The sequence below is a fragment of the Podarcis bocagei genome (genome assembly GCF_964188305.1).
Source record: "Podarcis bocagei genome assembly, chromosome: 16".
NCBI lineage: Eukaryota > Metazoa > Chordata > Lepidosauria > Squamata > Lacertidae > Podarcis > Podarcis bocagei.
The window spans coordinates 30,469,188-30,492,569 of record NC_138142.1 but is presented as its reverse complement, the minus strand read 5'-3'; the positions used below and the strand labels follow the sequence as shown (position 1 = coordinate 30,492,569).

General features: G+C 46.4%; 1 protein-coding gene across 5 annotated transcripts; it reads left to right on the top strand.

The window, feature by feature from the left end:
* The first annotated feature begins 1,481 nt into the window (after positions 1-1,481).
* LOC308575463 (V-set and immunoglobulin domain-containing protein 8-like) lies at positions 1,482-23,382 on the top strand. Of its 5 annotated transcripts, XM_081174165.1 has the most exons (8): positions 1,482-1,561; positions 5,064-5,303; positions 15,447-15,625; positions 16,787-16,988; positions 18,546-18,710; positions 19,093-19,215; positions 20,296-20,524; positions 22,888-23,382. In XM_081174165.1, the coding sequence occupies exons 2-8, from the start codon at positions 5,255-5,257 to the stop codon at positions 23,366-23,368; spliced, it is 1,428 nt and encodes a 475-aa protein (XP_081030291.1). In that variant the 5' UTR covers positions 1,482-1,561; positions 5,064-5,254; the 3' UTR covers positions 23,369-23,382. The 5 variants fall into 5 exon arrangements, with proteins under 5 accessions (XP_081030291.1, XP_081030294.1, XP_081030292.1 ...); XM_081174168.1 differs by lacking the exon at positions 5,064-5,303 and having other exon boundaries at positions 1,533-1,561; XM_081174166.1 differs by lacking the exons at positions 1,482-1,561; positions 5,064-5,303 and adding an exon at positions 7,719-10,212.

Genomic DNA, 23,382 nt, shown 5'->3' with positions numbered 1-23,382 from the left:
CCCGTTTCTCGCGGAGCTTGTCCCTCCGTTTCAGAGGGAGTCCGCCATTGCCGGTGGCGCCACCCCGGAAGTTGTTTTTCTTGATAATTCTAATGTTTTATGTTATATTTTTAAAAATCACATAGAGGTGGTTTTCTTGGTGTCTGCTTAGAAAAGTTTTGTTCCGGTAAGCCTTTCTAGACACGTAGATGCTACTGTGTTTTAATCTCTTTTTTTTGCAATTGATTTTAATCAACAGGGGTTTTTTTGATGATTTTTTAAATTTCTTGTAACGTGCTTAGAGGTTTTACTACAATCAAGCAGTGTATCTTGGGACTCATTCAGGTGTCCTACATGCCAGGCAGTGGCATAGCGTGGGTTGTCAGCAGCCGGGGCAAGGCAAGTAATTTGCGCCCCCTAACCCGTGGATTTGCGCCCCCTAACCCTAACCCCCAGGTGTTGCACCCGGTGCGGACGGCTCCCCCTGCACCCCCCGCGCTACGCCACTGATACCAGGAAAGGGAATTCCTGCTGATCTGTTGTCCAAAGTTGTTGACAGCGAACAACTTCAGGCGTATGTACAGCAGTTGCAGTTAGGCTGAAATACTGCAGCAGCGGGTTACATGAAATGGGGGAGGATGTTGAGAATTCCATTCCTCCTGAGCTGCAGTTGTGTGGGATTGTCACATGTCTATTTACATTCCAGCCCTGATTGTTGGAGTCTAGTAAGGGGAAATGGAGATACGCTGTTCCATTTTTGCTTTTGCTGCTCTCTCTCTGAGGAAGAAAGACAGAGAGAGAAGCCATGTTTTCTTTGTTCTGTTACGTTTGATTTAATTTGCAATAAATTAGGCTTAGATGTTACTCCTCAAGGCTGAGCTTCTGTTTTGAACTCTGCTAATCGTGTGCTCATGTCCCTTGATACGGGCCACATCAGCGTGCTGGGAGACTGGAGTGATGAATCCCGGGCGACGCTGCTTTGGAGGGCAGGCACCAGGCCTTGGCATTATCACCCAACAATATATACACATTGTAAATTAATTAATTAACTGTAAAAAGCCCAGGGGGGGTTGTGCAAACTCCACGTGCAATCTGCTCTGGCCTATCTTTCTGAGGTGTTGTGAGGAGCACTGAGACCCAAGACCTTATGATGACATACGCCGAAGCACAATATACATGTGAATAGTGATTAGTACGAGTCCTTTCCCCACGAAAACTTTTGAAACCAAGGGAGGCATCTGAACCTCGTAAACTTTATAGACACATTCGCCACACGCTCGCCAGATCTGGTTTTGCCATTTGGTGAAAATGAGGGATGTCCCACAAAATGCCTAGTGCCTTAGCAAGGCACCCTGCCCTGCGATGAATCCAAACATTTGTTTCCTTTGCTTGCTCTCATAAATTACATCTGAGTTTAGTTTGGAGGACGAGTCACCGCCAATTAGCTCCGGGCTGTCAAACTCTAATTGAAAGGTGCAGGGCGTTGTCTGTGCCCAGGTTGTCTTCCTTCCCTTCCTGATGCAGGATGATAGAAAGCGGAGAGGCAGGGCCCGGATGCACGGTCGGAGAGGCGTGGAGCAAGGTACCGTTTGGGAGGGAGCCTGATCTGGCCTGGGCTGGGCTGGCATGTGGGCGCTAGAGACCTTCCAGGTATCTTGGAAATCTGACTCCCATCAGCCCCAACCAGCACTGCCCAATAGTGAGGGAGGATGGGAGTCAGCAACATCTGCAGCTGTGGTTCTCAAAGTGGTTGGTACCGCTCCTTGTTCTGGGATGCAGGTGGCTCTGTGGTCTAAACCACTGAGCCTTTGGGTTTGTCAATCAGAAGGTCGGTGGTTCGAATCCCCGCGACGGGGGTGAGCTCCCGTTGCTCAGTTCCAGCTCCTGCCAACCTAGCAGTTCGAAAGCACGTCAAAGTGCAAGTAGATAAAAATAGGTACCACTCCGGCGGGAAGGAAAACAATGTTTTCATGCACTGCTCTGGTGTCAGTGTTCTGTTGCGCCAGAAGCAGCTTAGTCATGCTGGCCACATGACCTGGACAAACTGTCTGCGGAGCAGACAAACGCTGGCTCCCTCAGCCTGTAAAGTGAGATGAGCCTACAACCCCAGAGTCGTTTGCGACTGGACTTAACTGTCAGGGGTCCCTTTACCTTTACCACCCCTTGTAGAGGGACTGAGAGTACCTAGAGGGGCAGTAAGAAGCAAGGAGGCGGCAGTGGGGTGCTGGAGTTGGGCCCCTCCCAGAATGTTTATTCCTTGTTTACGATGGACCAGGCTAGAGCCTAAAGCAGTGTTTCCCAAACCTGGGTCTCCAGCTGTTGTTGGACTGCAGCTCCCATCATCCCTGACCACAGGTCCTGCTAGCTAGGGATGATGGGAGTTGTAGTCCAGCCAGAGACCCAAGTTTAGGAAACCCTGGCCCAGAGAGAAACACCTTCCTCACCTCTTATTTAAGGCTTTATTGCTCTTAACGCTTTCAAAGCTATTTCCTTTGGTCACGTTTGTATGTATTTACAACTCTGAGTTGCCACTAATCACAATTATCGGGAATAGCTATTGGTTTTCTTAGTAGTTACCGCACGTCTGTGGTAGGTGAAGGGTTGTGCATGTTTGGGAAGCCACTCATGTATAAAGATTACATGCTGTCAATTTCCTTCACCCTCGCATCTTAATTCGTGGGAGTGCTGAATTTTACTGTGTTGTTATCTTCTTTAGCTGGTCATGCAAACCACTGTTCTGCACAATGCCTTTTATAGGGCAGAGTAGTGGGCAATGTGGGTGGAATCAAGGGGGCAGAGGTTCGAAAACATTTGGAAACCACTGACCTGGAGGCTGACAGGCTCCCCAGCCTTGTGCAAGCAGATGGATACTAAGAGTCTGGGACAACCTGTATTGCAGCTTCAGATTGCAGATTGCTCTTTCATTCCACCACCAAATAATTCACTGGACACCGTACCTTCAGTAACACACTTTATTGCACAGCCTTCGCCCTTTTGTTAGCTCTCCACCAGCAAGGATTTTGGCCCCATCCTGTTCTATACATTTAAAGCATTATCATGCCACATTCAACAGCCAAGGCTCCCCACAAAGAATCCTGGGAGTTGTAGTTTGTTGAGGATGCAAATGTGCCAGGCAAAATACAGCCATCCTTCAAAATCTGCGCTTCTCTGAATTTTGCAATGCAGTTCTCCAGGCAGATAATGTGTTCAAAAAGGCATATATTTGGGTAATGGTTGCATGTAACAGTATACATTCATAAAATTAACACACAAACTTTCTGTACATCCCCTGCACAGACAACACTGCGACACACATCCAGTGGAGCTGTGTGCACACTTAGCAGAGTTCTGCAAGTAGCTAAAACGCTGGTGAATTTCATGAATGTACCACCTCAGTGAGTTCCTATGTCTAGCTCTAAACAGTTTCGGGTGGTGATACTTTGGTTTTTCTAATAACAGGCAGTGGTGGGTGGTTTAGATTTAAGGCAGCCTGATCCTATCTCTTTGCCGCCTCAGAGGTTTGTCCCAACTGGGTTGTAGCTTTCCTCGCTTAATTATTCTGCGGCCTGATCTTATTCAATGATACAAGGTGTTAAGGGCGTGACGGTTTTCTTCTTGCATCTATATCGGTTTCAGTGTGTTGCTGTCACAACGAACCAAAAACGTTAAAAAGGTGGCCAGCCATATCATAGAATCATCGTTGGGAGGGACCCTGAGGGTCATCTAGTCCAACCCCCTGCAATGCAGGGATCCTACCCACAACTGTCCCTGGGTGGGCTCAAACCATCAACCTTCTGGTTAACAAGCCAGTGGACTGACCCACTGACTGGGCCTTCTTCTCCAGTACTAAAAAATTGCTGATGAACCCATCAGTTTAAAAAGTAGGGTTGATTAATATTTGGGTGATTAATCACTTAGCTTAATTTACTCAAGCCAGGCCCCACCTGCCTTACACTGGACGCCATATATGACATTGTGTGGGGGGTAGGCAAAGACTTGCCTGGACCATGGCAGGGGACTGCAGAGTCCTCTGCCCAGTGCTCTTGTAAGCATCAACCATCAACTGGATCCCTGAGGCTTGCAAAAGAGCTGTGCATGGCAGCCCCAACGACCAGCACAATGCCATGCAATGAAATAACAAGCCTTATTCCTGCACTGCCAGGGGTTCGACTGGATGAGCCTTGGTGGTCCCTTCCAACTCTACAATTCTATGATACCCACCTGTCAAGCTGGACCTGTGGGGGGGGGTGGAGGTTTAATTGTTGTTGTTTAAATGTGCGCTGCCCCTTTGGTGAAAGTGTCAGCGAAACTGTTTGGGGTAGCTGCCACCTAGCAGCCACCGTTCTGGAGGACTCCCTGGTCCTGAATGGGATAACTGTGCCCCTGAAGGACCAGGTGCGCAGCCTGGGAGTCATTTTGGACCAGAGATGCTTGAATGGACATTTTGTAAGCAAATTGACTTTATTTTCACTTCCTGGACTACTTCACAGGTCAAAATACAATCCTCTTCTCCGAATGTTGCCGTTTATGCAGCTCAAAAACATACTAAAATGTGTCTTTTAGATTAAAAACGTGCTCATCTCTTAGGTAAAAATGTGTGAAGAAAAATTTGGAATTCCGTGCTTAAAAAATAATAATCAAACAAATTGCAGAATGGAGGGGAAATGTTCTACAAGCGTGCTTGGATCACAGGGCAGCAAGCTCATTGCATATTAATTGCACAATACATCAAAATAAAGGAAAAGCTCCCTTCCTCAAGTGCTCTATGCCACATCCTGGATCCAAAGCCCAGCAGCAAATAGCTCTGTGGTTTTCTTTGCAACGTATTATTTTAGGATAATTTCAAAAATAAATAAATAAAAGACCTGAGAAAACTGAACGGACTTGCCCTAAAGTTTAGGCGTGTGGATCCCAGCAAGGGGCCTGACTTGCACACATCTTTGGTTTTGTGTGTGTGTGTGTGTATGTGTGTGTGTGTGTGTGTGTGTTTGGCAACCTCTCAGATGAAAGTGTGACCTAATTGTTAAGTGTGCATTGCAATTACTTCAAAGGAAACTGGGATGGGTCACTGGCTCCTTTTACAGAGTTTAGAGGCCCTCAGTCACCTGCTGCAAGTCAACCCAAAGGAATCCTGACAGCGCAGACTAAGTGAGCCCAGGAGAAGATTTGACACACGTCTCCAGATCATCAGTTGACAGACTCTGCCTGCCTTGGAGCCTGCAACAAGCCTCTTCAGCACCCGCTCTTCACAGAAGTCCAGCTTCATTTTTTTGCAATGCCAGGGAACAAGGATTTTCGAACCCTCGTCTTCTGCGTGATGCTAGGTAAGGCTACCTTTCTTTCTTTCTTTCTTTCTTTCTTTCTTTCTTTCTTTCTGCATGCATTTAATTTCTGTGTTGTAAAAGCGACAAAGAAGAGGTGAGCACAAACTAAAGGGCAATAGCCCACGAGAGAACCCAATATTTTATATTGTTTTACAATGAAGAAAAAGAGTGTTGCCTTCGATGAGAGGCAGTGTGGTGTAGTGGCTGGGGTGTCAGTGGCTAGAGGATCCAAATCCCCATTCTGGTGGCCTAGCCTAACCTACCCCACAGGGCTGTTGTGAGGATAAATGTACACTACCAGGAGAATCTTTAAGCTGAGAGGGGAGGGAATATTTTTTTAAAAGCACAATTTAGTATACACGCATGCCGTCATTAATTTTTTTACAATGCCATCATTTTTAATTGAAAGGATTGTATTCAATTTATTCTGTTTTAGCATCATAATAAAAATGCAGGCAAGCAGATTTAAATAAATTTAAATAAATAAATGCAGAGAAAAGCAGCAATACTAATCATTAAAAGCCTTGGAGAAGAAAAAGCGCCAAAGGACATCTGTAATGTGGTCATCTAGAGTAGCCTGGCAACCACATCCTGGGACAGCGGTGCCGCCACTGAAAAGTAGGGTGGTTCATAAAAAACTTTTTTTAAAAAATGCCTGCTCCAAAGGTCTTATCTTACTACACTAGGGATTATATAGCTATATCTGAAATTTCATGCATATCAGTTAATATATTGACCCTCCTCCACGAAAATAGCTCTTTACTTGGCTGTTTTCCTATGTCGTGAAGGCTGAAATTTCAATTCAGTGGAGCAGGGTCAAGATATTAACTGATATGCATGAAATTTCATATATAGCTATATAATCCCTAGTGTAGTAAGATAAGACCTTTGGAGCAGGCATTTTAAAAAAAAGTTTTTTATGAACCGCCCTACTGAAAAGTCCCTGCCTGTCCCAGTCCCCATTCAGCTAACTAATAATGGCTGTGCCAACAATAGGGGCAAAGGTTGCTCTTGAAAAAGTGTGGGGCTTTGCACAGATAAAAAGCCCCCTGCCTGCAAGCTAAATTTTAATATCAATTCAGTTTATAAAAATAAATCGTGGTCCTTTCCAACTCTACATTTTTATGATTCTATGACTTTGGGGGACTTTTAAAAAGAGAGGAAGCAATGAGATCCTGAATGCCCCAGCCTCGTTTTATGTGGCTCCTGAGGCTGCCCCATTCTTCCATCCTGCCAGAGTTTCTCCCTTCTTGTTCATTTTCTCCTTATTTACCTGGTTTTTGCAAGCATTTCCCCCTCTTGCCACGTGAAAGTGTTAGAACGGGCAGCGTTTTATTTGATGATAAGTTGTACCTAAGTTCTACTCAGAGTAGACCTGTTGAAAGTCATGAACCTGTTAGTTGTGCTCATTAACTTCAGTGGGTTTACTCTGAGTAGGACCAGCATTGACGACAACCTAATAGCAATGTTACATTAATAATAATAATAATTAGTAATTGTTGTTGTTATGTTCCTCCGGTTGCATGGCTAGTGGGTGGGAAAATATCCCAACCAGCTGTCTGAAAACAAACTGGTAGACTTCTATATTGTTTGTGTGTGCTATGGTCAGAAGGGACTTACTTTGTTTTCCAGAACAGCAGCTGTGTTGTAATAAACTATTATTATTAACTTTATATTCTACCCTTCCCCACAAAGGAGCCCTGGTGGGTAGGTGGTATCCATGATATCCCTGTTTGAAAGCAAACCCAATGAGACTTCCTGCAGAGCAGCTCTGCATAAGATTGGGAACTCCCCTTCTGAGATTGTCTTCCTTCATTTTTCATCATGGCATTCCAGATTAGTTGAACAAGAACATCTGTCCCTGGCTCTGCCCATTATTGGCTTTGCTCTTGCCATCCTCAATTTCCCTGCAAAATGCCCCGCACCCCAATTTGCCTCCTCTTCTAAGCAAATGGAATTGTATATCCTCTAATGTTTCTTGCAGCTGGGTACTAAGCAGTAAGTGGTTTAAGCCATGGGGAAAATGTGAGTTTCTTGAGGAAGGAAAGCAGGAGAAAGAGGTGTTTGGGGAAGATTGGCAAGGATGCTGCCTGCTTGAGATTGACCCCAATTTCGCACCCCTTAATTTGGTCAAACAAGTGGAGGATGTCCACGACTTGCTGCTAATTATAATAGTGTTGCAGGCCACCCCAATCTCAAAGTGGCGTGAGATTCCAGGGCTTCCAGGCACTTACCAAGGGTTCGTGTCTCCTTTTGGAATGACGCACAGCGGAGACTGTGGTGTCTTTATGATATATGGTTTATTTACACATATAGACAACCTGAGCCTACAATGGAGGGCTTCATAGCATTAATATCTCAAAAGGGTCTTGTTTCTCCCATAGCCGCAACCTTGGATTCAAACAAGGGGTCCCCCCCCCATTTGCTATCTCACACCGAGCCCCTTAATCCCTCTTAACGGCTCTTCACCAGGAGGCTAGTTTATCTAGTCCAAGATTTAGAAGCCTTGATTAAGTTCTATCACTTTCTGGATCCAGGGATTAGAGGGATCAGTTTAACGCTCCTAACTCATAACACTACCCCCTCCCCAAGAACATCTGTTCCTAGATGTACAAACAAACAGCAAAGTACAGCTTCCCTGAGGAAAAATAACAGGCAAGTTAGCAACACACATCATCAAAAACTAATAATATAACACAATTACACTATTAATCCAACACTAGGAGAGTAACAGTTTATTTCTTTCATGCAAGTTCCAGTGCATCAGGATCTCTTAAGGCCTTCCTCTTTCTCCTTGGTGCACACTCCCAGTCAATTCTGCATCCCAAAGCAGCTTACCCAGTCTCCCACATTTGGCAGCCCTAAAATAATGGGTTTCCAACATGTTTAAGACAGGATGCAAGCCTTAGTACTAGAGCTTCGTTACCCTTGCTCATCCTTATCCTGGTGCTACTACAATTTCTAAAAAACATTAAATAGTTTCCAGCATGCAAAAATAACAGCATTTAAAAAATAATAATAATAAATGCTAAAATTTGCAGGAAGAATCCATGCAGCGAATAAGCAGTCCCAATACACACCATGCAGTTGCCTACATTACTCTTTTCCTTGGGATTTCACAAAGGTCCCAGTAGATCAACAGCTACTTCGAGGCTCAAATCACAGCACCAGACTTCAGTTTCACTTTGGCTCACATCAGATTGTGGATCAGGGGCTCCAGACTCACACTTGAGTCCCAAAACAGTTTCTGTAGATGCAAGCAGGGCTGCAAGACCCAACTCTAGGAGCACATCTGCTTCCTCACAGGCACACTGGGAGTCTCCTTCTCTTTCTTCCTCTGACTGCCCCTGGGCCCATCCACTTCAACCCCTGCCCCAAAGTGCAAATCCAAGTCCTGGCACAAGTCCTTATACTCAAGATCAGGTGGCTCAGTCCACCCAAAATGGCAGCCAGGAATCCCACCACCTCTGCTTACTTAAATGCTTCACGGGCCCAAACAAAGGAAAATAACCCTCACAGTGACTCTTGCCCCCCAAACTCATGGGACCCTGGATGACTCTGGCTGCCCAGACTACTTAAGGGCTGCACCCAATATAGGGACTGGTTCCCACCCCACAATGCCATATTGGGGCACCCAAGGGCCAAAATCATTGAGGGGTTTATCTCTCCCAATTCAGCAGGAGCCAGCTGCATGCACATAGGCCTCGAGCTTTTCCTCCACCAAAGAAAACACCATCATTTCCTCAGGTGCTGGCTGCTCCTCCTGCACGTTCACACTCACCTCCAATTCCTCCTGCGCCCCGTTCCCCACAGCGTGCTCTCAAGGAACGGAGAAATCAAGCAGCAGCAGCTCCTCAGCTCTAGCCTGCTCACCTTTCTCTGAGGCACCATCTTCCCTCTTGCCTTCAGCTACTGACTGCATCTGTTTGCTGCCCAAGCCCTTCAGCTGCCCACCCACACTCTGGAAACTCCACTTCTGACACCACAGTGTTGCACACCAACCCAAACTCTGAGTGGTGTGAGATTCCAGGGGTTCCAGGCACTTACCCAGGGTTCATGTTTCCCACAGAGGAGACTGTGGTGTCTTTGGCATATACGGTTTATGCATATGTGCAACCTGAGCCTGCGGTGGAGGGGTTCACAGCATTAATACCCCAAAAGGGGTCTTGTTTCTCCCATAGCTACAGCTTTGGATTCAAACAGAAATCAAACACTAGTCTCAATTGTTGCTTTGACTCTCTCTCCAGCTTGCTGCTTTACCTCTAGGTCACATCACTGCTACCTCTGCTCCAAACTCTGGGTTTTTCCATTGAGGGAGGGGCCCCCACCCATTTGCCGTCTCGCACTGAACCCCTGAATTCCCCTTAATGGCTCATCACCCAGGCGATCGCCTCAGCAGGCGGCTAGCCTGGCTATTCCAAGCCTTAGAAATCTGTATTAAATTCTAACACTTGCTAGATTAGGGGGGTCTGGCACCCATCTTAAAACCCAAACTCTTAACAATAGTTAGAAGCAAAGGCTCCTGGTGCAGAACGGAGTCTGAGTCATAAGGGGCAGAGAAAGTGCAGAGCCATTTCCCGCTCGTCCTTGCAGAGATCTCACTGATCTCTACCAGCAAAGGAGTTTTAAAATGGCTGCAATATTACCCACTGGCGGGATGTGCTGTAGCCACTGACGCCACCAGCTCAGTGACCTTTGCTGTCGCTTCCTCATACTTCAGTAGGAACGGAGGAAGCTACATCCTACTGAGTCAGTCCACGCTAGGCTACCTACTCCGGTATTCTCCACACTGATGGGCAGAGGCCTGTCCAGGATTTCTCTCCCCGGCCCAACCTGCCACGTATTCACCTTCTGCATTCAATGTAGATGCTCGGCCACAGAGCTATGTCAGCGCAAGCACAGGGAGAGGGTGGGGATGGTGGACCAGCCGGAGGGTGACTGAGCCAAACCGTGGCTGAGCAGTTGGTCTGGTTGAAGGATACCAGTCTGCTGCTCTTTGTAAACTGCCCCCTGAGGCAAGAGATTCAACCCGTCTAATGGGAGGGCCGGCCCAGCCCAGCCCACAAGGCTAGCCCTCTGCATGGATTTCACCCCCACCAGCTGTATGTGAGGGCCACGAACATGAAGAGGTTTAAAAGAGGATTGGACAAATTCATGGGAGATCAGGCTATCAGACCCCACAATGCCTGCGTTCACTGTCAGAGGCAATATACCGTACCCTCTGAATACTAGTAGTTGGGAGCTGCATGTGGGGAGAGGGCTGTTGTGGTTATTATGCCCCACTTGTGGGCTTCTCAGAGACATCTCATTGACCACTATGGCCAACAGGATGCTAGATTAGATTGGCCTTTTGGCCTGATCTAGCAGTGCTGATCTTGTGTACTTGAACCTCCCTCCCACCAATGGTTTATCATTATAATGATCATTTTAGGTGTTGACAATGCTTTTGAGTGGAGCTCCTCATGCAGAGCTCCGATTCCTAAACTGGATTCCCATTTGGGGAAACGCACAAGCTTACGCCCTTTTCTTTACTCAATTCCTCAATCTACGGGATCCGTGATTTCCTGGAGACAAGGGCGAGAAAATCAGGGTTGTTCCAAGTAAACAAGGACTGTTGGAGGGTATCCCATAATTTTAATTAGATAGAGTTGGGGAACAGGTTTCTGAATGTTTCTAAACTATTATCATACCCGTTTATTATCTTAATCCTAGACAACGATCTCAGTTTTCACAGCAGGTATGACTAAGCACAACAAGCACCAGAGACTTGCTGTGTTTTTAACGAAAGGGTAGGAAATAATCCTAATATCAGGTTAGGGCCATACTGGACTGACAAGGACTGTTCCACAGCCGTTGAAATTGCCTGTTTTGTTTCAGCTATGTTTTGAGCGGTGATTATGATTATGATTATTGTTTTGTATGTGGGAAAACTGCTTTGTTTCCCTTCAGAATGCCCTTTTCTGAGGTGCTTGTTGAACTCTGGATAATTCAAAATGGCTGCCACTTACTGGGTGCTACAGTGGGCAGCAGATGATATATAAACGGGCACCCACACTTTTTTTCCTGAGGAGGAATATTGTTACTGCAGCAGCTGTGTTGACTGCCTCTCTAAAGAAAGGGCAGGAACTGAAGGAAGCTTGCTAATAAATTAAATCCCAGTGCACCATTCTATGCAACCTCATTTTTAAACCTGAGTGAGGAGAAAGATTATGACTCCCAGTTTGGATAGCGTTCTCAGTATGGGTCAGTATGGCTCGAAAAGGACCCAAGAAGAGCAAAGGGGCTTACTGTGTCGTGCGAACCAGGGCAAGGTGGCTTAGGGAAATCGAAAAACACAATAAAAGCAGCCATGCATTAAAAGGAAGAAACAGCAGTAAAAGCCAGCAGTAAAACAGTTTAAAAGCAGCTGCATTGAGAAGCATAATAAAACATCATAATAATCAGTGTGGAAAAGCAAAGTAAAAAATAATTATGGTAGGCAAGTAATAAAAATCCAGTCTCTAAAACAGGGGGTGGGAAACTTGTTGTTGGACTAAAGCGCTCATCATCCCTGACCCCAGTAAATGTGTTTTAGACCACCTGAGGTTTCTGAGGGCTGCCCTTGACGTTCCAAGGGTAGCCCCACAAATTGTTGTTTGTACTTTGTGGTATTTTAATTGTATGGTGCTTTGGTGAGGTTTCTCTCCCCCCCCCCCCCGGCTGCCCCACTTTAAAGGTGGCACAAGCATATTTTTAAATTTTATTTATAATTTAATTTAATATATTATTAATTGCAGCCCACTGTAAGTCGCCTTGAGGATCATTCAGTTGAAAAGCAGAATATAGATCAAATATAAATGAATATAGCAGAAGGCAGGTCCATCAGATATCCTGATGCTAAATCGTGCATGGCTTGGAATATCTTAAGGAGTACCTTGAATTGGACTGAGGAAACAAAGAGGGAGTCGGTGGTGCAGTTCAGAACATAAGGAACTTTGCTGCTGTTGTGGTGGGGGTGGTTCCTAAATTTATTACCCACCGTTCACCAGCAGATTCCCAAGGAAAGTTAAAACTCTTTAAAACCATATGTTGAAAACTTGTCGGCATCCATCTCTGGAGACAATGGAAGGCTGTGCCTTCGGGGGCAATGTCAACGCGTTGGTGAGTTACACCTTTATGGACTGATACGGGAGAAACATGTTTTACTGCAGGTGGGGCAGATGAAAGTTAAAACCAATTACAGTCACGGGACATTACTATTATTATTATTATTAGAAGAGCGCTGCTGGATCAGGCCAAAGACCCACCCAAGTCCAGCATCCTGTTCTCAGGGTGGCCAGCCAGTTGCTTCTGGGGAAAAACCCCAAGCATGGCATGAGCAATACAGCTCTCTTCCATCTTATGGTTTCCAGCAACTGGTTCTCAGATGTATATAGGCGTCCATTCCCCCCCACTTGGGTGGGGGTTAAGTTCCAGGCCCCCACACTCATAAGCGAAAATCACGTAAGTGGAGCACACCCTCTAAAAAGCCTCTAAATGCCCGTTTTCCCCTGCTCTCCAGCTCTTTTTCCTGCTTGCTCGCCACACAACTCTCTCTTCAACTAGAGCTGAAGCTCTGGGGTTGGCTGGAGGCCGGATGATGCGTAGAAAAGCGGCTGTGGCAGTGGCTGCGCTACCAAGGACCTCAGCTGCTAGGCAAGGAGGCTGAGCAGTGTAAACAAAGCCCCACTTCACCTCCAGTCTCTTTGGGGCTTCCTTCGCCCTCAACGGCATCCTCTTTGGGCTGCAGGGAGGGTCTCCTGGTGAGCCATGGGGGCTCTCCAGCTCTCTCCCACCATTTCCTGGTTTGAATCTCTTTATTTATATCCCGGAGCCGTGCATATACACAGACGTGCGTAAGTTTATCACACATAAGTGTGGGAATGTCTGTATTGCCTCTGAAGGAGGGCAGTAGCCTTATTCTCTGTGATCCGTCTAATGGGGCAGGTGGTTGCTGAACAACTCCAGGCACGCCTGGAAGAAGCGGACCATTTGGATCCCTTCCCATTGGGATTCAGACCTCATCATAGGACTGAAACTGCCTTGGTTGCACTGGTTGATGATCTCTGGTGGGCTAGGGACAAAAGTGAGAGCTGTTTCCCGGTTCTGCTGGATCTCTCAGTGGCCTTTGACACCATCAACCATAACAACCTTCTGGACTGTCTAGAGGAGCTGGGAGCTGGGAGCTGGGGGCACTGTTATACAGTTGTTCCGCTCCTTCCTCCTGGGCCGTGTCCAGAAAGGGGGGGGATGAGTGTTCACACCCCTGGGCCCTCACTTGTGGGGAGCCTCAGGGTTCTGTCCTCTCCCCCATGCTTTTTAACATATGCGTGAAGCCACTGAGAGAGATCATCAGGGGATTTGGGCTGGGTGTCCATCAATATGCGGATGATACCCAGCTCTACCTCTCTTTTAAATTGGAACCAGCAAAGGCAGTGAAGGTCCTGTGTGAGTGCCTGGAGGCGGTTGGAGGATGGATGGTGGCTAATGGATTGAGGCTGAATCCTGACAAGATAGAAGTACTGTTCTTGGGGGACAGGGGGCGGGCTGGTGTGGAGGACTCCATGGTCCTGAATGGGGTAACTGTGCCCCTGAAGGACCAGGTGTGCAGCCTGGGAGTCATTTTGGACTCACAGCTGTCCATGGAGGCGCAGGTCAGTTCTGTATCCAGGGCAGCTGTCTACCAGCTCCATCTGGTACACAGGCTGAGACCCTACCTGCCTGTGGACTGTCTTGCCAGGTTGGTGCATGCTCTAGTTATCTCCCGCTTGGACTACTGCAATGTGCTCTACGTGGTGCTACCTTTGAAGGTGACTTGAAACTACAACTAATCCAGAATGCGGCAGCTAGACTAGTGACTGGGAGCAATCACCGAGACCACATAACACCGGTCCTGAAAGACCTACATTGGCTCCCAGTATGTTTCTGAGCACAATTCAAAGTGTTGGTGCTGACCTTTAAAGCCCTAAACGGCCTTGGCCCAGTATACCTGAAGGAGCATCTCCACCCCCATCGTTCTGCCCAGACACTGAGGTCCAACACCAAAGGCCTTCTGGCAGTTTTTTCACTGTGAGAAGCAGAGCTGCAGGGAACCAGGCAGAGGGCCTTCTTGGTAGTGGTGCCTGCCTTGTGGAACGCCCTCCCATGAGATGTCAAAGAGATAAACAACTACCTGACATTTAGAAGACATCTGAAGGCAGCCCTGTTTAGGGAAGTTTTTAATGTGTGACATTTTAATGTATTTTTAATCTTTGTTGGAAGCCGCCCAGAGTGGCTGGGGAAACCCAGCCAGATGGTGGGGTACAAATAATTATTATTATTATTATTATTATTATTATTATTATTATTATTATTATTCTCCTTTTGTAAAGCTGTTCAAGCTAGTGGCCATCGTCAGCGCCTCTTTCTGCAGTGTTTCACTGGCATGCACTTTGCCTTGATCCAGCAGGGCTCTTGTGTTCTTAATAGCCATCTTCATAGCATTCTGCTGCTTCAGAGAGGTCAGAAACCAGTGGGTTCAAATTGCAAGGAAGTGGATTTTGACAAACGTTGGGAAGAACTTCCCGACAATACCTTCAGCAGTGGAACAGAGTCTTGCTCAGAGGTTGGTGGGTCTTCATTACAGGTTCTTTAGCACAGACTGGATGGCCTGTCAGGAATTCTGTGGTAGTGGACTTCTGCCGCATTCTTATGAAAGGCACCACACTTTGCAAAACCTTTTCTGGTAGAAAAAAACCTGGTTTTAGTCTGGGAGAATATTATCTGGGATACAGCAAGGTCTCACTAGACACAGGAGGGCAATTAAAAGCCTAATGAATAGAGACACCTTCCAAGAAACGGGACCCCTTCTTTGACTATGTTAATGACCAAAATTTAAAATCTTCTTACACCAGCTGCTCAATATTCTCAGCGGAGAGCGTATGTTAAGTAATATGTTTGAATGTTGAATGTGTAAGTGTTATGTCTAGAAACAATGGATAAAACAAACACTATTAGTTGTACTGTACTGCTGGATAAGTGTTTAATGGTTATTGTATTTGCTTAAAAACCAATAAAAATTGTTTGTTTGTTTGTTTAATTTAAAAAAGACCTGGTTTAATGTGCTATGTGGCTCTTTGTTTTCAGTTTCCTGTTTTGCTGTGAGGATCAAGGAAAAGGGGCAGGATGTCATCTACCTTCCCAAAGGGGAGTCGGTCAAGCTGGGGTGCCCATTTGCATCAGACCCAGAAGATGACACTCCGGACAATGGCTGGGACATTGAATGGAAGCAAGTGAAGCCAGGTCCACATCCCCAGGATTACCCGGTGAGTTTGTGGTTTTCAAACCCTGTGTCCCCGTCTCCCTGGCAGAGACGGGCATCTAGTGATTGCTGAGACTGCTGGTAGGGTGATCGTGGGTTCTGCTTCAGGGAGGACAGCCCTTTTATTGGAAGGCATCTGCTACTTCAGGGGTCACCAATTTTTTGGGGGGGGACTGTCGGCACACTTAGAATCCCCATCCAGAGTGTCTGGGGCAACTCGGTCAGATGGGTGGAGTATAATAATAATAATAATTATAATTATTATTTTGAGGAAGTGTTGTGGGTGTCAGTCACAAAATGGCTGACTGAGCAGGAAGAGCACTGTGGATTTTTGAGGGGATATTTATTCAGCCTTTTCATGAGTGCCATGTTGGAGTCTCCTGCTCTTCTTGAAGAGTTGCCTGGTCCAAGCCCAGTATAAACATAAAAAAGGGAGAACAGGGGTACTGAAGATGCTTATTGACAGTGAGCATCTGGGCGGCAGACTGAGCAGACAAACCATTCACCTGGTCACAGTCTTCCCCGCTGGTGTGAGATGGATTGTGTTTCTGTTTACAGTTTAGTAATTTAGTTGCATCTGTAAGTCGCTGGGTTTAGTCTCCCAGCTCGAGAAAGAGAGGAACGCCTTAGCGTTGAGATCCCTGCATTGCTAGGAGAGTGTTGCAGGCCAAGCCAACATGGCAAGTCAGAAGTAAACCCCACAGAGTTCCATGAGTCCTGCACCCAAGAAATGTGCACACAAGTAGAACCTGAGACTGGTTTGGTTGTCTCCAAAGAGCTGTTTTCTGCGATTCAGGGAGTAGAAGAGAGCCTCTGCCCCCAGTTAAATAACAATAATACTAAATAATTAACCAAAATCCTGTGTCCCTAAGGAATTGTTCTCTCCCACCTGCACAAAATATGCAAATAATGGACATTTGCATGACTTACTTTAGTTTGCCATTTTTACTAGTTTGAATAAAAGATTCTGGTTGAGCTAGGCTACGTCAGCTGCTAAAACTATTACTCAGCACATTCCTCTGGCTTCAGAGATTTCTGTGGGCACTGCTGATGTCAAAACATAACTTTTCCGTCATAAGGACTAGCATCATAAAATGCACAAAGCTCCACTCTCCTCTGTCCAATGTGTTTTCCATCAACCTCTCCTTGTCTGATTCCTCACAAGCTCCTGAGTTACCATGATAACCGTATCATCTACCCTGGACCTCCTGATCTCCAGCAGAGGGTGGGTTTCATCTCTCCAGATCCCAGCCTGTATGATGCCTCCATGCAACTACGTGACGTGCAGATCACTGACTCAGCCACATACGAATGCACGGTGAAGAAGACCACAGAAGCCAGCCACAAAGTGACCATCACTGTACAAGGTGGACCTCATCTCTTGTGCCATTCTTGGGGTGATGGTGGTGCTGCCTAACAGGAGGGGTTAAGACTGTAGCCTTAAGCATGTTTCAGAGGGCAGATCCTCATCTTTTAATGCAGGGGTGGGAAAAGGCCTGAGGGTGACATTCCTTCCAGGACAGCCTTCCAAGGGCCACTACCAGTGGTGTGGGGGACCAGAGGCAATAGTGGGTGGAGCAATGCATGCAATTTTTATCTAGCTTCCAAACACACACCTCTTTCTCCTCAGCCCAGGCAGGCATTGGCTTGTATCCAATGCTAGTCTTGCTCAGAAAAGACCCACTGAAATCAATGGACCCAAGTTGAATGCCTGCATAGTTCAGTTGGTTGCAGCATGGTGCTGATAACGTCAAGGTTTCAGGTTCGATCCCCATACGTGACAGCTTTGTGTTGGGTCCCTTCCAACTCTACAATTCTATTATTCTAAATGGGTCATGTTTATTGATTTCAGTGTGTCTACTCTGAGTAGGACTAGCACGGGATGCAACCCTAAATCAGAGTTCAAGAACACATTCCTGCTCTGCAAAAGCCCTTGGTGTGCAAAGTAGGGCCAGGGAGGGAGAAAGCTGAGAGTGAGCTAGAAAGCCTGAGAGGCCACAGTTGGCCCCTGGATTTGAGGTTCCCCTTCTTTGAATGAATAGGTAGCATCCAACCAGGTGTGGAGTGCAAATTATATGCAGGAGGGATGGGGGGAGAGAAGTGACTAGAAAGGGTGGTACCCACAGCACTCATCAAAAAATCCATATATGCCCACTGTTACAGAAAAATGGGGGGGTGATTTTGCTGCCCAACTCTCCAAGGGACTGATTCTCCAAGTCGGTCAGAGATGAATGGATGGAGGCAGGATGCAGTGAAAGCAAGGCAAAACTTTATTTTTCTGTTGCAACAGAGTTCCCTCACCTCCTTGTAAGGAGGTAAGAGAGACCAGTGTGCAGGAACCTTTAAAGACCTTTGAAATTGCCCAACCCCTTAGCCAAAGACCACCCTGAAAGCATCATACATACATCACAGGAGGTGGTCTACAACATAAATCCTGTCTGCCAAGGTCCTGATAATGGTCACTGATGGCATTTCCTGGGGAGCCTGACCATTCCATTGAGATTGTAAATACTTTAGTTCCTGAATCTCTTATTTACAAACTTACACCTATTGACAGTTTGCTCAGTTTAACAGAAACTTGGATTTGTGGCAAGTGGGTAAGCCCCCTAGATTCCAGGCAGTTTTGTTGATGGGATTTGCAAGCGAAAAGACAATTGGAAAGCTTTCCCCCATTTTCTTCCTTCTACAGCAGAGGAATATTTGAGGTCATTTCGGGAGAGTCAAAATGGCTTTTGGGGATTGTTCTGTTTGCCAAAATGTGAGGTTTTTCTCAAGGAATATTTCCTAATATTTTGAAGGGTGAGAGATGGGTTTCCGTGGAGTGTATTTTGTCTACTATGTGTGTTTATGACGCTCGCTGATCTAGAAAGGTTGGTGGCTCCCTGCAGTAGTAGGAAACTGACATCTTCTCTCTGCCAATCTAGAAAGACCCCTACTCCCGCAATGCTCGATAATCGGTGAAATAGCCTATGGGGCGGATGTCACGCTGCGCTGCTTCACTTCCACGGGCTCACCGCCCCTCACCTACCAGTGGTCCATGACGCATGGACATCAGTTCAGGGACTGGATGCCTCCCGGAGGATCAATGGGTGAGTGACAACAACAGTGGGGCCAGGGGGAGGAAAACTATAGGGCAGGCATGTCCAAAGTTCGTTTCAGGGGCCTAATCCAAGCCGCCGGTCGGTTTAATCTGGCCCCTGTGGCAGTTTATTTCCTGGGGTAAAATCCTTAATAAAAACCTCAACAACTTCAATCCTAAAAGAAGCTCAAAAACTTCAATCCTAAAAAAGGTCAATAACTTTGGTTGGCCCCCACAGCCCTTCACTTCATCAAATCGGGCCCTCTTTGAAAAAAGTTTGGACACCACTCCTATAGGGGCATCCTCGGACGAGGATTGGGAGAGGATCAGGCTCTCTGGACTTTCTCAGAAGCATTCCAATTAACCAGCCCTTCACACTCTTGTTTCTGCAGGCTCTGTCCCTGGAGACCTCCACATCAGGGATTTGTGCGAAGACCATGTGGGTACCTACCAGTGCAGTGTGCGGAATAACGTTGGCGTGGCCTATTGCTCCGTGGACATCTACTTTGGCGGAGGTAAGCGAGGGCGGGGTTTGTCACTAAGGCAACTTACCCAGACCAAACTGGCACAGGTATGTGGGAGAGTGAATGCGGGGGAGGGGGTTATTTTTGTTCAGCACTACTTTCCCTGTTTTTTGGGGGGAGTGTCCATTTAAAAACAGGACTGCACGCGCCCCATCCCACATCCCACCAGCTTCATAGCTGCCCAAACATGTTGTTTTATTACATTTTTATTGCAATTTATTAAAATTTATTACATGTTTTGTTTTTAAAGTTGGGCTTTTGGGGTGTTTGTTTTAATGAACATTTATGTAAACCATTTCGAGGGGTGTTTGTTTGTTTGTTTGTTTGTTTGTTTGTTTGTTTAGCAGTATATAAATCCTGCTAAATAAATAATAAACATGAAAGGGGTCCCAGGAGAGGCGGCAGATATTTTATTTACTTTTGTAGAATATTGATTCATGGGAATGTTAGGTGATGATAAGATAGCCTCCCAGAGGAGCTGTCCAAAATCTCACAAGATCTCTTTTGAGATCTCAGAGGGCCTCACAATATGTTGTAGGAGCCCCACAGAGTTCTTTGCGCAACCGTCCCAGAGCGGGAAGCAAGGCGGATGGCTTATAGCCTCTTTCTGCAGCAACAAAACCTGGGAAGGTCATGCAAGATCTCGTAGGGTCTTCGTGAGATCTCGGACAACACCTTTCAACTGTTTCCTCTCCCCTTTGCTCTTCATTCATTTCCCCACCACCACAAAAAACTGTAATCACGCAAGTAAATCAGGCTTAAATAGCGCATCTACTGTAATACAGTGGTACCTTGGTTCTCGAACTTAATCCATTCCAGAAGCCCGTTCGACTCCCGAAACTGTTCAAAAACCAAGGTGCGGCTTCCGATTGGCTGCAGGGGCTTCCTGCACTCAAGCAGAAGTCGCATTGGACGTTTGGCTTCTGAAAAGCTTTCGCAGACTGGAACACTCGCTTCTGGGTTTGCAGCGTTCGGGAGTTGACCTGTTCGGCAACTAAGCTGTCCGAGAACCAAGGTACCACTGTATTAGGGAGCGAGAGAAAGAGTAACTGAAGAGCCCTTTCATTGCAGGTTACCAAAGAGGTTTGATCATTGCGGGATCCATCATCATCCCCCTCCTGGCCCTGGCCCTGATCATTGGGGGGATCATCTGGTGCTGTTCATGCTGCTGCGGGAAAAGCTGGTGTAGCGGTTGCCCAGGTTGCTACTGCGGGAAGGATTATTGCTGGGACTGCTGCTGTTCCGGCTGCACTCAGGAGCCGAAGCAGGAATACCAGGAGACCAAAGCCAGCGAGATCTGGTGAGTATTGTAGCCCAAGGCAGGGGCGAGACTAGGCTTTATTTCACCCGGGTCAAAGACCCCATTTGGCAACCCCCCCCATGCACATTTGCATACATACGCACAGGCTGAGAGCCTCAAGGGCACCTCCCAGAGGCTTCTCCCGGGGCAAAAAACCTGGCTAGCTCCCCCCACCCGCCCCCGTAGTTAGGGCTCTGCAAACTCCAGAGAATTGCAGACATCACAGGATGGCTGTGATTTGGTTCATGAATTGTTTTGGGAAGTGCAAAGTGGGCCAGTTCACTCTTTAAAGGCAAACAGAATCAAATTTCGTCTCCATTCTCACATCTCAAAAGGAAGGGTTGGAATAAGTGGAGGCGTTGGAGAAGAATTACACACTATAATTTCTAAAAGCAAGCCAGGGGAGTAAAAAAAAGGGGGAGGGACTTCCAAGGTTAATCAGAGCAAAAGAATGAATAGGAAACACCCCCCAAAAAAACCAAGCAGGGAATTCAGCAGTAAACAAATGAATTTTATGAGTAATTGTTAATGGACTGCTCTGAGCATGGGAAGAGCAGGCTAGTGTAATGGTTTTGTGCTCCTCCCTTCTCCAAGCAGTTAGAGGAAACAATTAAGAAGCTCAATTTCCTTGTGCGGAGAGAGAAATGGGCACTTGTAATGGCTTCATAATGCACGGATATTACAGATTATTCACAAATATACAGGTCCGGTAGGCAGGTCCCTTCCCAGGACAGGCAGTGCTGGTATTCAAAGCAACACCAGCCCCTAGGACTCATATTCAGGGTAGCAAAACAATAACCTAGTTAACTTATAAAACTCCCTGCCACAAGATGTGGTTTGCAGAAGTGTGTGTTAGAGGCAAGGAGCGGAGCCTCAATGGTAGAGCATCTGCTCTGCATACAGAAGGTGCCTGCTCAATCCCCAGCATCTATAAGTAAGGCTGGGAATGCCCCCTGCCTGAAACCCCAGACAGCTACTGCCAGTCAGTGTAGACAATATTGCACTAGATGGGCCAATGGTCTCGTTCAGTATATATTTATTAATACAATATTTATTACTATTGATTTCACAACATTATATACTGCTTGATTGTAAGAAGCACATTACATAAAGAGCAAAATATTCAAATTACTGCAAAGAAACAGGCATTTAAATAAATTTTATTAAATTTCCACAAATTTCACATAAACCTTTCTTTTTTAAAAAAATAATATTTATTAATTTTCCAACAAGTTCAACACAACACTACAAAAAACCATAAAGAAAAAAAAACATACAATACAATACAATACAAAATAAAAGAAACAAAGCAAAACAAAACAAAACAAAAACCATTTAAAACACAATCCAATTTCAACATCTTGTCTTTCTTTCCCTTATTTCCTCGACCTCCTCACGCCTCCCTTTTTGTATTCCACTTCCATTAATTGTTTCAGCAATTCCTTCCCATCTTTCTCTGTTTTCTATCCTATAATTGTCTTAACACATTCTAACCATATTCTTCCCTTTAAAGCTCTATTAATCTATTTATAAAATTTCACATAAACCTTTCAATGCATAATAATTTTCCTTTTGTTTTATCGGGTTCCCATCCCATTTTCTGTGGTGTTTTTTATTCCACCCCTTTGCTGCACTCTGTTGTTGCTCTTGTATACCAGAACCTTAATTACAATAACCTCCAGTTCTTTCTGTTGCTCACGGTTCAAATCCTGCTCGCAAACTCATCATGTTACAGTATTTCTTTAAGTAATCCGAAAAAGGCTTCCATTTTTCCATAAGACAGCCGTCGTTAAGTTCTCTTATTTTTAGCTGTTAAATTTGCTGATTCAGCATAGTCCATCGCTTTACTGTGAGGCAAGTGTTTAAAACATTCAGAAGGAAGAACTGAGATAAATGATAAGCTAAAACAGGGGTAGGCAACCTAAGACCCGGGGGCCGGATGTGGCCCAATCGCCTTCTCAATCCGGCCCACAGACGGTCCAGGAATCAGCGTGTTTTTACAAGAGTAGAATGTGTGCTTTTATTTAAAATGCATCTCTGGGGTATTTGTGGGGCATAGGAATTTGTTAATTCCCCCCCCCCAAAAAAAAATATAGTCCAGCCCACCACATGGTCTGAGGGATGGTGGACTGGTCCACAGCTGAAAAAGGTTGCTGACCCCTGAGGTAAAACCAGATTCTTTAAAGCAGCTTCCTTTGTGCCCACGCTCATGAAATGAAACATTGCTGGCTGATTGGAACGCTTGTCAGGATGAAAGCCTCTGTGCTGCAACATTTTGTTGCAGGAGACGCACGTTTCACCTAACCCTGAGCTGATTTGTGGTTTCCCCCTGCCTTTCCCGCCCCCTGCCCTGTTTCTTGCAGTGTGGATGCCGATGCTCCTCCAAGCAGACCATGCAGCCAGGCGTTCAGTCGCGCAAGCAGCCTCCATTCCCTGCTTGGCGGGTACCAGACACGGACTGGCCAGTACACACAGTGCCGCAAGTACGCCTCCCCCATCGTTCAGGTGAAGATGACGTCTCCCCCCGACAGCGACGTGAGCGTCGTCCTGGCCCCCGAAATCCCGTCTCCCCCCAGCTCGGAGCAAGGAGATGTTTCTGAGCACTACTACCCCGCTAAAGGGAAGGATGCTTATCCCGCAGCAATCGACTCCGTTCCTGGATACGTCAAGGGGGAGAACTACAAAGGCTCCAGTCCGAGGCATCAGATCTACTCCGAGCCGCAGAAGTTCTCCACGCCCGCCTCGGATCCCGGCTGCATCCGCTGGCAGGATGGAAACACCAGGCCCTACAAGGGCACCGTAGTCATGATGCGATCTGCAAGCAAAGAAGGGCTTTTGATATGAGGCGAATGCCGGGC